Raw genomic sequence first — 16,601 nt, forward strand, 5'->3', positions numbered from 1 at the left:
CTCTTTTGAGTAAAAATACAAACTGTTGGACCAGGGATTAAGTTATTAATTAAGTAATTAAGATAGGCGCAGTGTTAGAAGTTGTAAGCCTACAGCTTCTTGTTAGGAGATAAAATATCTAGAGAGAGACAGGCTCCAATCAGACACTGAAAGAAAGCCTCCCAGCAGGTCTCCAGAAGAATAAACTTCATTAATTGGATGAGCTTTTTTTTTTTATTATTCAAGGTTGCACATGACATGCCACGGCTCTGGAATACCTTAGTAAGTCAACTTTCTAGTTGAAAAAGTTGTTTGTTTTTACAAAAACTGTGTTTCTGGGAGAAAATACTGTTTTCCTTTGAGGGAAACAAGTTTTGCAGTGAATTAAGTAATAGTAGCAAGGAGTTGTTAATCAGTAACTCATCTCAACATCCTTCATGTTAGGAGCTGTGTAACTTTTGGCCCTAGAGAGCTACACCCATCAATACCTGCAAACCTTTTGTGGATCTCAGCACTAAAGCTAGAGGCCATCTTTTGTCACCTTGTGTTCAGCTGAAATTCTCTGAAGCAGCTAAAAGTCAACTTGGGCAACTGTGACCAGAAAGTTAATCCAATCAATAATGTATTTCCTCCCCACGCTGGCTCACTGTACTTATGGAATTAAGATACAAGCCCTATGTCAGAGGAGAAACTCTCAAATTAGTGCATCTAACATCGGCTGAAAGCAGTTTCTTTCAATGTAACAGGCACTTTTTTCTCTTCCTGCTCTCCGAGGATCCAGTGCATCACCTCCACAATGCTCCTAGCCCGTCTTCATGCGTATTTTGATCCGGTTTCAGGACAGATTTCAGACCAGCAATCTACCTCACTACTGGCCAGGCCAGGCCAGGCCAGGCCAGTCCTGTTTCAGCTGTATGTGGAAACCAGAGGCACTACGAATTCTCATAGCTGTTCTCCTATTACCAGACTTCAAGTTACAGAATTCTTTTCCCGGCATTATGGACTTGTGTATATCTAGCTGCAGGTTATTAATAAGGACTCCCAGAGTCATTCTGTAAAATACTTTACCGTAAAGGTATTCTGAAGTTCCGGTGACCTTAAATTTGAAAAAAGGACTTCGCAGTTATGTTCCATGAGAGGGGATCAATAACTGTCTGGACTTTGGAAATGGCTTTGAAAGTGACTGTTTGGAGTGTATACTGAAGTAAAGCTCATGCACTGTATAGGGTGTTATCAGGTGGAGATTTACGTATCCAAAAAACCTAAGAAAATGAAAAAAGAGAGGCTCAGAATTCTCACCCCCTACATCTGAAGAGCCAGTGTGAAGGTGAAGCCTTTAGTTCCCAGGTGAGGGGAAAAAAAAAAGACAGAGATCACCTCTCCTGCTGCAAGGCAATTAAAGAAACAACTGTTTGAAAAAGCTGAAGTAACTATAGCGACTGAAATTGGAAAAAAGAACCACTGCCGACAACAGCAGAGGAAACCCCGCTTGCATCAGGAAACCCCACTCGCACCAGAACATCCGGACTACTCAGCCTGCATTGTAAAGTCCCTAAATAGTCCAGAAAATAGCGTATAAGAAAGCCTACCTAAAAGCTATAAGAGTGCAGAAACTGAAGTGAGTTTGCAGAGGAGAGCGTTCCCACCCATGGTGACTGAGGCTTTCGACTTGGAGTCTCATTTATTTTATGCCCAGAAAGGGAGAAATAACACAACAGTTAAAGCAGAAGTGACACTTAGTAACTTTATAAGATTTTCTCAAGAAAAGATGTTGTGGTTTGGGGTTTTTTTTGGCATGTTAACTGTAATGAGCCTTCCATTTTTATTTTTTTTTCTTCCATACCAGGAGCTTTGCTCATCCTGCTATGAGAGAAAAATCAGTGTTGTGTTCTCCAACCTAAAATTTACTTCTACATACCCAATGTAAAACGAAGTACTTACGTTCGAGGCTATACCAAGGAAATCATTACCAGCACATTAACAAACACACAATTAATGTTTTTTACACGGACTGTAGAAAATCTGTGGTTGAGATATGGAAGTCCCTATAGTGACAGGAGGAACTTGAAAATCTCTTGGTTTAGGATGACTCAAAACTGCCTCTTTTCAGGAACCTCCATCCTTTCCCCAGAGGGGTACATCTCCTGGGGATGCTGAGAGCACACACTGCAGATGGAAATTTCTGCTGCTGGGGAGATCAATCCATTTGGAAGAATTCCCATTAGCTATTTATCAGAATCAAAACATGAAAAAAGCATTGGTTTTCTGTTCCAAGTCTAGAAAGCACTCAATCCATTTTCCTTTCTCATTCTTCTCTACTACTGTACTACAGATTAAACTTCAAATGGCTTACTCCAGGCTTTCCCTTTTCAGTCTCAAGCTCCATTATTTGCTCCAGTGGTTCTCCCTCAGACAGTGCTTCAAAACTCAGCTTTTTATGATAGGGCCCCTAAAACAACTTCAGAATCAAGCCTTACATCATTTTGTTGATAGCGATTAGAAGCAGTTAAAAAGAAAAAAAAAAAATCACTGCCCTCTACGAAGGTCATACTGAAATTCATCACCAGTCTGGTCAAGCACCCACCACGGTTCAGATCCATTCCTCACTATCCCACTTCCAGATTCTCCTCCTTTGATCTCAGTCACCATACTTTACATTTGGTGCCAGAAGCCATTACAGCACTCTGCTAACATACGTCCACAACGTTGCCTTCTAAAACAACTTGCCATCTGCTCTCCACAAGGCACCCATCCTTCTACTAAGACGACTTGGATCCTGCAAGTTGCAGACGCTAAAGTTTCAGAGGCCAAAGCAGCTAAATGCCATCACAAAGACATCCGGCGTTTCTCAAGCACCCGGGCTCATCACGGGCTTATCAGCCAGGTTTGGTACAGCTGTTATGTGAACACAAGCGTTCATAATCCTTTTTACCTAATGAGAAAATGCCAGTTCTGATATTTGAGTTTAAATGCTAGGTTGTTACAGCACAGACCCCCTGTCATTGCGCCTACCTGTTGACCCAGGAGTTGTTTCAGGAGAAGACGCATTTTGCACCGTTGTTTTTTCATTTCTCTGATTTGATGAAGAATTAAGTTTTTCTTGGCCTTTGACACTGATTTCCGTTTTGTTACCAACTCCCTTAAAAAAGAAAAAAAAGATTGTGTGAGCCTATTTGTGTGTGTTATTGCTAACAGGTGTAACAATCTACTCAGTCTCAGAACAGAAACCTTCAATACAACACACACGTGATGATCTGAGCTACTGAGCTGCTTCTTTGCAGAACTTTCCATCCCTCTCAATCTCCCCTTATATACAAGAAAAAAAAAAAAATTCCAGTGACTTTTCTAAACATTACCTTCTCTCTAATGCTTAGGATGAGATAAATACTCTCCAGGCAGAGAGGCAGAAGGAGGAGGCAGAGAAATAGTCCTAAACCTTTTCCTTACACTGACTGTGAGAAGCTGCTGTGCACCTGAAGGAAGCTAGGAGGCAGAACTCATTTTAGAAGTCTTATGCAAAATGTAGTTATTTTTCAATATATTAACAGTTTTGTCATCTTATCTGTTTCCCACAAACAAACTGCTTTTCAGATTTTCAGAGAATTGCTCAATTATTTTAACTAGTAAGCTGGAATTAAACAACTTCGGTATTTTGAACGCGTTATTAGTAAAAGTATGACCATCTGTAGGGAGCTCCTTGGTCAACAGTCAAAGGAGTTACTGCCAGAGACTCTGGGATGTACTGAAATTAGAGGTTTAATACAACAGAAGATTGTTCTCGTAGCCTGGCTTTTGTTAGATCTCTCCACTGAAAGAAACATGTATTGTAAAAGTACAGTGGACCCAAGTTTAAGCTCCACAGTACGTCAGACTTGGGGTAACGACGAGCAAGAGGAGTCACTGCACAAAGCACGTACCTTAGTAGAATAAACAAACTGATCGATGAGTTTTCCGTCCCCAGCAGCATTCTGAAGAGCAAAAACCTGTTCAATTTTAACAACCGGAGACATGTTACATTTCTGAAGATCCAAGTTGTGCATGGTTATTGAAGCTGGTAAGGATTTTCTAGCTGCAGCAGTTTTCCATGCAATTTTCACAGGAGGTGGCTCCTCCTCTTCCACACTCGACTGCCTCCGTTGGCTTTGTCTTCGCAGCTCCGCACTGGAAGGCAAGGCTGCTACCACGTTGGCATGCTCTGGCTGGGTGTTCAGTGCTGGCTTGGGACGTCGGTTCTTCTTGGTCTCTGATTTAGAAGCAGCAGTCTTTTTGCCTTTTGACAAAACCTCCTCTGGCTCTTTGTCTATATAAATGAAGGTGTATTGTTCTATCCTTTCTTCCCGAGTCATTTTCAACGCTTTCTCAGCATGGGCAATACCAATATCCCACTGAGCACGCTCTCTTTGCGGCCTTGGTTTGCGAATCTTAAGGAACAAAGACAAGCAGCTAATTACACTGAAGAATGCCGAGGCTCTTCAAATCTCTCAGGCAGCAAATTTACGTTTACTCTCCATTTACAGCGTATTTGTGAAAGGTAGACTGCGAATTCCCCCACTCAGAGCGCAAGCAGGCACTCTAGCCAGATTGTATGACCACTACCATTAAAAGTGTCTGCCCTAAATTACAAATTCCCTAAAGACAAGAGCAGGCAGTAATCAAGCCCACGATTCTGCTATGGGATGCAGAATGAAACCTGATTTACCTACTTTTAAATCCTCCATGTTTTTCACAAACATCCCTTCCTTTGCACACCAGTATTTTGATTGGCATAAATACTGACTCAAGTAGTCCATCTACACAGAAAAGAACTGCTGTAACTGACACTTCCTTTCAAATAAAGCAATGGGGAAGGACATATGCACTGGTAGCAGGGGCTGGAAGCGTCCTTTAAAATATGTATTTTCCACAGGACTGGTTAATAGTGGACACACAAACACTGCTTTTATTTAATTTTGTGGCAGAGGTGTAAAATTATCTCCAATGCCCAGGATGACAACGGTCAGGATGAACAGACAAAGTTATGCTACCAAAATTTCGCATGGAAAAGGAGGAGCATGGAAACATTTAGGTATCTTCATGAGTGCAGATGACCCTTTACGCAGTGAAGTACTGCCGTGTTTCAGAACTGCCCCCATATGAGTTTCACTTTCACAGGCACGGTAAATGCTCTTCGACACAGTTTGTGCTCGTCATACCTTCTGTTTCTCAGAGTGGTTGCTGGCTTGCTTAGCAGCCTCTGCCAGTAACTGCTCATACTGTTTGTGTCCTTTGTACTCTCGAACCCTCTTCTCGTGCACCCACGCCCGCTCCGGCTGGTTGCTAAAAAACTGAACATGGTATTCACGGGCACCTGAAATTGAGAAATTCTAGTCAGCAGTTTTGTTAACACCACTTTTTGCATTTAGCTTACACTCTCCTTCTCCACATCGCTCCGCTGCTGCGGCTGGAAATCCCTAGCTACGTTTAGAAATACACCAGGCCCAGATTCAGAGCAGTTCAAGGTGGGAAGTTGTGTACCCTGCCCACCCTGAACGCTCTCACACTTGCTAGCGTCTTCTCATAACGCATTGCCCTGAGAAATATGCACCAGCACGGTGTGCACAGGCTCTTTGCAGGGTAACTGAAAAAGCACTACTTCTGTGCATTACAGTGACAGTCCAGTTCAGAATACAACCAAGCAGAATCCATCCCCCAAAGGGAGCTCAAAGATGAGATTTTTAATAAAGGAACAACTACAGCCACCTGACGCACTCTAGCAGTGATTTCCTCCCTTACCTCTTGTGTTAATTTTGGTATGAACATCAAGCTGTGGATCACATGAAACCATGCAAGGCCACCATGGGTACGTTCCCACCTTGGACCAAACCAGATCGCCAACCTGAAACTTGATGTCGTGGGCGACTTGTGGTGGAAGAGAAGGCAAGAACTGCTGGACCTACAAAGAACAAGGCAAGCTTAGCAGCCACGGAAGACAAGTCGATGCACTCGCAGATACACACACGCTGTCCACAGGGATTGGTTATTTTTCCCTTGGGCATCACCGGGGTTTGATAATCAATGTGAGATAGACATTTCTGAACAACGTGACACAAAGGACTCGCATACAGCTGGGATTTACACAAGATAGTCACTAACAGACCAAACCACAAGAGCCTGCCACAAAAAAAAAACACCTGAAAATAAACCAAAACAAAAAGGAACAAACAAAATAAAACGTAAGCTTCTGCTTTGTGTTGATTATGAATGTCGCTTTCCGAATAAAACAATAATGTACGAGAGATGTTCTGATGCAGTAGTGGTTAACAAGCATTCCAAAACACGGCCACTGATTTATTTGACAAAATTAAAGTACCCAAATCGTAACCAGAACAAGAATAGTAACACAAGGGAAGTTCAGAAAGTGTTAATTAGTACGTGTACTGACCGGGGGTTCCTCCAACAGTGCATCTTCTCTTGGTCTGTCTGATAGCATGCTAAGCCTCTCATTTGGTCTCTAGGACATGGGTAACAATGAGGAGGAAAAAAGGAAAATAAACACAAACAAGATAAGGGGGCAGTAAAACCAAAAAAAGCATACTAATGAAACCAAACCAAAAATAAACAGCAAAGAGAAAAGCAACCATGAACCCAGAAAACAGAAGCGTGATGATTCCTTACTCCCAGTTCAAAACAAGATTAGCACCACAACCAAACGCCTCTTCCCCTGTCCCTATTTACATTGGCGTCACACCTCCACAGAGCAAAGCTCTGCTCTAACAGGCGGGAGAAAAACACTCGGGGCAGTGAACCCAGCTCACTTCCCACCTAAACGAACGGACCAGCTCGAAGCAGAGAGGACAGATGAAGGAGATCCAGAGGAACACGGCGAGTCTCACTGCGTGCCCGTTACTTGCATACAAAACTCGCAGTACAGACACTGAAAAATCTACATTGGAAAGATTAAAGGAAAAGCAGAAAGAGGGGTGAGAGCCACGCAGCGGGAAGCTAGCGGTGCTGTTAATCCAGATCACACCGAGCTCGCATAGGACCAGGACCCCAAGCTGGGCTCGCTTCAGCTCGGCAGGAAACAGCAGCAGGACAACTCAGATGGGCGCTGGCACAGGTCAGAATGCCACTCAGCGCCCACAGAAAACCATCGGTAAGACCAAGCACACCGAATTTGCTGGGCAGAAATCACTCCTGCCCAGCCCAGGAGAGCATGGCGCTGACTTCTGCCCTCCTTCCCCTGCCGTGAGCTCGTGGAAACTTGGCCCGCAGCAGAGGAGCTGTGCTGGCTGCACAGGAAGGCTGCACACCGTGCCGAGCATCCGGCCGCCCGCACAACGCAGCCCAGGAGCAGAACAACTTCTTAAAACAAGTACCCACAGCTGAAAGTTCAGCACTGTTTGCATAACATTTTCATCTCCAATCAGCATCCCCAGCGCAAACGTTCTCCCACAAGCAGTGGGTTTGTGCTGAGATTGCAGCAGCAGGCGGAGGAAACGACCGCACGCCACCCCGCCTTCACGAGCCTGCAAGCACGGAGCCGCGGGAGCCCCGGCAGGAGGCCTGTTTGTCCCCACCACGATGACTTCAATTGACAAGTCTCAAACCATCGACACCAAAACGTCGTGCAAGTACACATCAGGAACGTGCACAAAGACAAAATCATACAGCGTAAAACAAAGTGGTGGGAGGATGAAACTGGGGGCTGCGGGAGGAGAACCGGCTGCGAACCTCCCGCACAAAGCCCTGCTCACGTCGAGCAGCGCTGGGATCCCCCCGGCTGTCCGAAACCCAGCTGAGGGACACGAGAGAACAGCAGAGCATGAGGAAGGGAAACAGGAGCTTCCAGGTGGACGAAAGCAGGGCTCGGATTTGTGAGAGTCCTGGATGACGCGTAACACACGGCTGGGAACTGGAATTTTAGCGAAGGCTTAGCTCGGTCGGGGGAAGCCGGCACAGCACCAAGACCGAAGATGACGTCCTGGTCACATCCTCTGCGCTAACCCCACTTGCAGACTACGAGAAGAGCAGCCAGAGGGACGGGCACCGCTGGCGCTACGAGAGCAGAGCCCGGCCCTGGTCAGAGGCAGAGCAGAGGAGGGCAGAGCTGGCAGCCTGACAGGGGGCGGCTGAAGCCCGGAGAAGGGGGCAGAAAGCCGGGGTGAGAGACTGCCTCCAACTCACCTCCGAAAGGACTGCGCTCACCGAGGGTTAGGTCAAAGCTTTGCAGAGGGAACACGTCATTGCAGCAGCGAAGGGCACGCAGACAAGCACCGCCGGAACAGGAAGGTGCTCAGCGGGGTGCTGAGAGCCGGCTGTGGGGACACAGCCCCCTGCTACCTCTGTGCAGGTACCAGGCCGGGGCTGCTGGAGGGGAGCTGCCACCCCGCTGCCGGACACGCCGCTGGCACAGCCCCCAGAGGGCCCTCAGCACCGCTTCCACAGCCAGGAGGTCACAAATGCAGTCCGGGAGGACTTGCTTGCATTTCAGCTGGATAGTCCGTTTCCAATTCGGATGACTTTATTTATTTACTTATTTAAAATCTTACTGAACTTCAGGCTCAGATGAACCAGAAGCTCGAGGTTCTGCTACACCACCAAGCTGACCCCAGGAAGAACTCTGCCCACCTGATTAGCAGCTCTAAGATCTGTAAATGTTCCTGGTAAGAGAGGGGCCAAATCAGCAGCTCTTCCATTAAAATAAACACGTTTAAAAGTCAATAGCGACAAATCAAGCGTATAGACCTGCTACACCAGATCAGAGCCCTGATCCAGCGCACGGGATCTTCTCCCAAGCCTACCAAGAGCGGCCGGCATCGCCAGACTGGGAAATACAGAAACTGGCGTCACGGAGCGAGCAGGAACGAGCAAGAGGAAAGGAAACAGAAGTAATCAAGTGCCTTAAGGGACTGAGGAAAAGAAAAAGGCCAAGAGGACCGAAGAGCAGCAGCCTGTGCCTCCGCCTCCTGGAATCTAAGCTGGAACACCCCCGTACACGTTCCCCCCGTAGGAACATCCCTGTTACGAGACACGGCGGCGTACATCAGCGCTGACATTTCTGAAGGTTTGCTGGGGCACCCGGTACTTCTAATCTGCCTGCAGCACTGACTTCTACGGGCTCCTGCATACGCTACACCAACAGCTCTGGTTTTTAGTGCATCACAATATTCAAACATCTACCGAGAATTCATGTCTGTGGCCACCATCAGCCACACCCAAAGCACGTTCAGATGCCGCGCAGAACCAGGCAGTATCTGTGGTGCTCCGGAGTGGCTTTGCATGTTTGTGTTTTGGAGAAGCCGATGACTGTGTCCTCTGGGAAATCACTGCTCCTACGACATTTGAGAGCTGCGGGGGTGAATACTGCAGGCAACCTGAATTTCCACAGCACAACCCAGCTTTACTTCGGAAGGCAGCTTTAGGACCTGCGTATACCTGTGTGCTTTGGGTCAACAGCTCCAACCTCCGCCACTGCCCGCAGCGCAGCCGACTCTGAACAGGCTAAAATACTGACATTAAAAAGCATTAAATGAACTTCTCTAATGTTTGTGTTTCATTCAGAGTCTTCTCACCACAACTATGTTGCTCTACAAACACACTCCTAGCAACCTAATACAGAGCATCTGACGAGGAGGCACGGCCTCACGACTTTCAGTACGCATATACCTAGAAGCAAGGAAAAACACTGCTCGAGATGCACACCCCATCAACAGCACCAGGTACACAGACGTCTCAAACTCTTTTTCCACTTACATTTTGTTCCTCTGGTTCTAGTTTTGGAATTTTGTGCGACTTGCGCTCTTCCGACCGGGAAGAGTCATGCTTGCTACTTTTTTTCCTTTTCTCTTTTCTCCCTTCATGTTTCGCCTTAGCATACTCACTCGCTTGTACTTCATTTAAAAGGTCCCCACACAGAGAGGACTCAAACAATTCCCTGCCGTTCTGGATAGTTTTGGTTATTTTCAGTTTGATCTCTGGTGAGCCAGTCTTCTTTGGAATCCCCGTTTGTGAAACTGAAGGTGGCGGCGGAGGCGGCGGCTGGGGAGGGGGAGGTTTCTCCAGAACTTCGTGCGGCCTCGCGTTAGAGTTTTCCATTTGGTAATACTCCGGGGGACTAAAGTTTCTGACGGTACCAAAGCCGTTGGCTGAGCCATTGGGATACTGGCTGTAGGCCTGGTACTTGGCTTGAGGTTCGTAGACGTTGATGGCGGGGGGATAGCCGTTGGTGAGGGGCGGGAGGTCCTCGGCCGTGGGCGTGGGGTACTGGAAGCCTTGCTGCAGGGCGCTGTCGTACGGCGTCTGCCCACCATCTTCAGCGATGTCGCTGCTGGCATCGAAGGCATCCTCCTGGCGGATGTTGGCGGAGTCAATGAGCTGAGGTGGCTGCTGAATTGTGTTTCCCATGATCCCTTGCATGAAAGAGAACGAGAAATCCATTGTTCTGCTCCAGCATCCTCAGCTTTCCCTTCTTCTCATAGGGCCTGCGGGCAGGGAGAGGGGAAACAGGAGGTCAGCGTGAGAAGGTAACAGCTGAGCAAATCTCAGCGTTGAAGAAAGCAGCCCCAAAACCAGGCTCCCCCCCCCCCAGAAGCAAGCTGCTCCTGCACTCAGGCCCGGAACTACCAAAAAGGGGCTCTGCAGAGCAGCTTTCTCCCATACCCGCTTCCTTCTTTTCCAGGACAATTTAAGAAATGATATAAGCACCTACAAATGCTTAAGAACGACGAGCCCAACTGCTGCCAAGTCAGAACAATGGTGCGCAAATTCAAACCACCCTGCAGAGCCCTCCTAGCGTGACGCTGGGAAGCATGACTCCACCACGAGGCAGCAGGACGAGGGCTTCGGCCCCCTCCCAGCCGCGCAGAAGACGCCCTGTTCTCTCGACACCACGGCCACCGCAGGCTGAGCATGCCAGGAACGACACAAAGATCACCCAAACGACAGAGAAACAACTTCTCTGCCTCCCTGCCAGAATTCGGGGCTGGGGAGCAGCCCAGGAAGGGCGGACCCCACAGCGGGGCCTTTTCTCAGCGCTGGCACAACTGAGGGGACGCCGACCCCCCTCGGCTGCCGGCAGACCCAGCTGAGGGGACGGCCACCTCCGCTGGGCTCCCCCATCCCTTCCCTCGCCAAGGAGCAGAGCAGAGCGCGGCCGCTTGGCTCCGACCAGGTAGAGGGGAGGGCTGTCCTCCTCGCTCCCCCCGCTGCCGTAACAACCCCCAGAGCTCAGACGCTGAGATCCCGGGGAGCAGCACAAGGGATCCCCAAACCCGCGGCTGGTCACGGAGCTCTCACAGGTGGGGAAGACGCCTCTCTCCTTCCATTCGCCATTTCCTATTAGGACACCCAAGTCAGACTAAACCAAAATCAGATTTCCAGACCTCGAGCACGGGCTCAGAACAAGCTTTTTGCCTGTATTATTTTTAATAAAGCACCCACTTAATCTGCATGTTCAGTCAGGAGAAACGCGCAGTGACCCAAAGCACAGGTAAGAAACACAAGTTTGCAAGGTCAGTTTAGCCCTTCCAAAGTAAATACAGCTCCGTAGTATTTATTCTGCTCGGCGCGGGCACAAAGGAGGGTTACTGTGCCCTTTTGGCCAGGGTTTGACGTGACATTAACACATCCCACTGCTCGTAACAAGAACCTACACGGCCCCCTTCCCACCCGACAGCCTCCTGACCCATCCCCATCCCCTACCTCTTTGTTTCCAGAGCACTTCGAACATTTCCCTCCTCAGACTGCCAAGAGAAACTGAAGTCACAGCGGCAACAAGAACTTGACCAGAATTTTGTCACGTGTCCTGTCAGCTTCACCCTCGGCTTGTATTTATGCTGTACTCATCCACACAGCCCGCTGCAATCAACAGGGGCACGTCCGTCACCGTAATTCAGTAGATTCAGGGAACAACCTAGCCCAGCGCCGCGCAGCAGGACCTAAGGGCAGCGACTTCCAAATCTCGTGGCAGTAAAACCACGGCAGCTCTCCGCCACAAAGCCCCCAGCAGAAGCGTTGCTGCGGACGGCACACGCAGCGTGAGCACTGCCTACCAGGTCAAAGCACCCCAAAGCACCCAAAGCACCCAAAGCACCCCGAGCCCCCGCCCATTCCAGGAAGAGGAAGCGGAACTGCCTGTGCCGGCTGCAAATTAATTGCTGCTTTACCTCTGCCAACCCAACGAGCAACCAGATTTCTCCCACTAGCAGGCAATTTCACCCCAGGCTGTTGTTATTTGTTACTAAAAACAGAACCAATCCATTTCGCTCTTTTTCAACGCTGCAGAAGAGCCTGGGCTCACAGACCTGCGGCGGCGCTCACCCGCTGCCGGCCGGGCAGGGACAAAGCAGGAGCAGCGTCAGGAACGCTGGAATTCCTACTTAAAACCCAAACTGCCAAGTTGGGTAGTTCTCTCTCTTGCTTTACCCCGTGCTCCGGCAGTAGGGCTGTCCGTGCAGCTCAGCACCAGACGCACGTAACACTGCGCTGTTCTCCCCAAACCTCAGCTTCGGCGTGGCCGTCCCAAAGTGCAGCAACCACCGCCTGGCAGAGCTCAGCCCTCGAGAGCAAGCAGCAGCGCGGTGCCCTGCGCTTCGTTCAAGACGTAACGCTGCCCACGTCACGTGCCATTTGAATAATGATGCTTTGTGCTTTCCTGCTCTGGGTCCGACCACGAGTGGCAACGAGTTCTGGGTCCCGCTGGACGACTCACGTCTGCCAGGACACCGGGACACGGAAGGAAAGGATCCCAACTCCTTTAACAGACGCTTTCCCCGGTGCGGGTTCTTCGGCCTTACAACACCCAATGCAAGGCAGACCACTCATTCCACCCCCCAGAGCAGCCTTGCTGAGGAGCAAATACCCACGGAGCAGCAGGGGAAAACCCCACAGAAAAACCTCGCTGCCCGTACCAGAACCAACCCCCATCCGGCCGACACCGTGGGGGGCAGAAACCTCCCCAGACCCTCGTCTTCAAGTCAGCGAGGGTTATTCACGCCCAGACGCCCGCTTTGCGGCTGGACCTCCACACAGCCCCATCTTCCAGACAAGGCGGGGACTCACCCAGCTCCCCGAGTGCCCCCTGCACCGCAGAGAACTCCTGCCTCAGAGCTCGCACCGGGGGAAGGAGCAGGAGCTGCTCGCACAGCCCACAGCCGAAACCTCGGTCTGAGCAGCAGCACCACCGCACAGCAGCCGAAGCAAGAGGCTGCTGCCCTGAGACAAGGCACCCTTCCCTGTGCCGTTTACGTAGGAACTGACTTTATTTCTGTTCCACTGGCAACTCTAAACCTTCCACGCCAAGATGTGGGATCCAAACCAGCCTGTTTGGTGCAGCGTTTCGGCAGGACGCCTTGCTTTATTTACGCTGCGGGCGAGCGCTATCAGGGAGACCCAGACGCAGCAGGGGAGAGTGCAACAAGGGCACGGCGGGGTCTGGTCCTCCTCAGCTCTCACGGCGAGTCCCGAGCTGGATCAGGTCCCGGGGCTGCCCGGGTACCTGCTGCCGTGGGCACAGCCTGGCGAGGGAGGTTATCAGCGTCCTTTATTTTCTGACGTGAAAACAAACACCTGTGGATCAGCAAACTTCAAAACGCCATTTAAACTGGACCGAGGAGCTGGCAGCTGAACAACATCGCTTTGGTTGTGTTTCAAGTAATTCCTTCCCAGAGCTCACCCGAACAGAACAGACCTTGAGGCCAGCGTCACAGCTGGACGCTCCTGCACCTGCTCTGTCACCTTTCTGCACAGGCTGCAGCAGCAGGGGCTGGTGCTCACTGAAGGGCTATGGTCAGCGGCCTTCAAACGCAAGTTGCCGTTCTCCTCCTGCACAGCTCCCGCCACCGAGAGCTTCTTCCGTCCGACCCCTGCGCTGTCCACACACCCAGACTTCACTCCCTTCTTCCTTCCCAAAACCGAACCAGTTTGCTCCTGCGCTGCACGCGTCCTGGTGCTGGCACACAACACGACGGGAATCTCAGCACGCACACCTACGGAAGGACTGCTTAGAGGAAGCCTCTCGAGTCCCAACGCAAAGACGACGCCACCGAAACTTACAGCGCCAGACCCTCCGGCGAGCATTCGGCTTCCCAATAGGACCTGTTACAGGCACGGCACCGCTAGGGCACTGGAACTCACCCAGAAGAGATAAAGAACGCAGTGTCATTATTCCAAGTACAGGAAATCATTTCCAGTAATTTAAGTATGAATTTGGTACTTTTTAGCAGCACTGGGAACCAGCTTGGGAACAAAGCGACCTTCAAAAGCCCAACTGAATTGCCCACCGAGAGAAAGAGGAGTTTGCTCTCTAGCACTGCCGCCAGCGATCTGCACCGGGCCGCTGCCGGAGGCTCCCCCGACCAGCAGCAGGACCCACCAGCGATACGGAACTGCGGAGACTGTTTGCAAACAGCTCTGCACGCGGACACTGCCGACACAAACTGCTTCGTGCTGCCCCCAGGAGTCACAGCTCGAGGTATCAGAGGGAAATGGGAAAAACCGGGAGGAACAAGCTCTGCTGGGGGCAGGACCCAGCCGGCCCCGGGCTGAGCCCGAGCACAGGTAACAGCCGCTGGTAAACCGGCACAGCGTGGCAATACGTTAAACCCAGCTTCCATAAAACCTTTGGGAATGGATTTTACCTCTTCTCACTGCCAGCTGACAACCACCACGTGCGTGACCTACGATGGCTCAGCACTTGTTGAACTGGAGGCGTTTGAAACTGCCCCGCTGGCAGCGCTCCGAGGCCGTGCTTTGAGTCAGCCGTACGTGCTCAGCGGCGTCGCCGCCACGCCAGCCGGAGCCGGGCTCCCCATCCCCGCTCACAGCGCAGCTCCCAGGCCATCCTGCACGGGCAGCCCGAACTCAGAGCGGGTTGCAGAGCTGCTCGTGTCCTGCCACCCCACACATTTTGCTGTCACTGAGCTGGCACCGGCCCTCAACGAGCTCTGAGCCACGCAGCAGCCGCCCCCAGCACCCGCTGGCTGCGCCGTTTCCAAAGCCATGGGTGCCTGGAACAGGCTGGGCTAGTTCTGAAACGACGCGACCGATTTCCGTCACACTTCCACGCTTCCTTGCAAAACCTTGAGGCTGCCCAACTGAACGCACAGCTACAGCCTGCCTTCTGCTGGAGCTCAGCACCGACGCCTGGCAGCAAACTCGTTGCTAGACCCAAGCACGCCCGTGCTTTTCCTACAGTCACACCAAGACCACCTGGACAGCCACCTCACCGGGCACAACAGCCTCCTGCGCTGTTGGAATCACATCAGAAGTAGGCAGGAGTAAAACGATCTTTGTATTTACTTCTGCATTCGGCGTTCACGGGCTGCTTTGCCTCGTTTTGCTCTGGATCCCCGTAAGAGCTCACGCACGCATTTTCCCTTCACCCCAGGACAGTGCCCAGCCTTCTGGCTGCGCGCAGCTTCGTTAGCAAAAACGGCAGCCTGTGGATTTGTACTGACTTCAGCTGGCCTGAGCAGCCTCTTCCAGCAGACACTGAGGGGGAATCAGAGGTCTCTTGACAAACTTTTCTCAGTGTTTTAAAGCTTGTGGTAAGGCTGATCGCTTCCCTCTGCACCTTTCTAAAGGTTCTAAGTGCCAGAAGAAACAGCCCTGTTTGTCAGATGGTTCTGATAAGGCCGCTTTTAACAAGCTTCCCACGGGGGAATGGAAGGAACCATCTCACCCAGCAGCAATAGAAACGCTATGCATTTAAAATCAGAAGGGGTAAACGAGTTGAGAGCACTCGTTTGTTTTTAAGAGCCTCAGAACTCCAGCGAGAGACACGGAGGAAATTCTTCTGCTCTTCGGGGAAGCTCAGAGGCCAATATTCACGCAAAACCAGGAGTCAGACCTTTGGCAATACCAAGCACTATGAATCACAACCCGTTCGCACGTATCAAGACCGGGGTAACAGCTACAAGACGCCTCCTGCACCGCTTCGAACCCAGGCAGCGCTGCGGGACCGAAAAAGGCCCGAGGGCCACACGGAAACACCACGCAGCCTTTGGGTGCCGCTCTGCACGCTCCTCGCTGGGGCGGGCTCCTTCCGAGCAGCTCCCCAAGGAAGCCGGGTACCCCAACAGCCCCGGGCAGCCCCCGGGAGCCCCCAGGCCGGGCCAGGCCGCGGCTGTGCCTCCCCTCAGCGCCCCGCAGCCGCCTTCACGCCGCCGCCGGTGCGGGACGAGGCCGTGCCCAGGCCGCTGAGGGCACCGAGCCCCAGGAGCGCGGCAGGCCCGGACGGGGACAGGGACACCCGGACAGGGACACCCGGACACGCACCAAGGCCGAGCCACCGGAGGCAGCCGAGGCACGGAGCCGGGGCACGGAGCGGCGCCGCGGGCAGGCTCCGGCTGCGGCCCAGCGGCCCCGGAGCCGAGCACCGTGCCGTGCCTGGCCCGGCCTGGCCGTGCCGTTCCGCTCCCTGCCGCCCCCCGGCAGTGCCCGCCCGGGCGCAGCGAACATGGCGCCGCCGCCCCCCGTTGCCCGCCCGCGTCGCCCCCGCCCTCACCTTCCGTCAGTTCCATTCTAACCGCCCCCGCCGCGTCCGCCGAGCCCCGCGGAGACAAAGGCCGGCGGCGGGGGCGGCGGGGCCCGGCCGCCCGTCCCGTCGCGCCGCTGCAGGCCGCGCCGCAGCCCCGGCCTCG

General features: G+C 51.7%; 1 protein-coding gene across 4 annotated transcripts in view; it reads right to left on the minus strand.

Annotated features, from left to right (window-relative positions):
• NSD3 (nuclear receptor binding SET domain protein 3) overlaps positions 1-16,598 on the minus strand; it is a 37,404-nt gene extending 20,806 nt beyond the window's left edge. For 3 of the 4 annotated variants that reach the window (XR_004755821.1, XM_035345244.1, XM_035345242.1), the window contains exons 1-7: positions 16,466-16,598; positions 9,715-10,442; positions 6,401-6,469; positions 5,752-5,911; positions 5,172-5,326; positions 3,897-4,400; positions 2,992-3,118 (exon numbers count right to left, since the gene is read on the minus strand). Coding sequence is in view for 3 of the 4 variants with exons in the window: in XM_035345244.1 (XP_035201135.1) it covers positions 2,992-3,118; positions 3,897-4,400; positions 5,172-5,326; positions 5,752-5,911; positions 6,401-6,469; positions 9,715-10,398 (1,699 nt within the window). In the remaining variant the exon portion in view is untranslated. The remainder of the gene's footprint in view (positions 1-2,991; positions 3,119-3,896; positions 4,401-5,171; positions 5,327-5,751; positions 5,912-6,400; positions 6,470-9,714; positions 10,443-16,465) is intronic. The other variant, XM_035345243.1, reaches the window with a different exon arrangement.
• Positions 16,599-16,601: the final 3 nt, after the last annotated feature.

The sequence above is a fragment of the Oxyura jamaicensis genome, chromosome 22 (assembly GCF_011077185.1).
Source record: "Oxyura jamaicensis isolate SHBP4307 breed ruddy duck chromosome 22, BPBGC_Ojam_1.0, whole genome shotgun sequence".
Classification (NCBI taxonomy): domain Eukaryota; kingdom Metazoa; phylum Chordata; class Aves; order Anseriformes; family Anatidae; genus Oxyura; species Oxyura jamaicensis.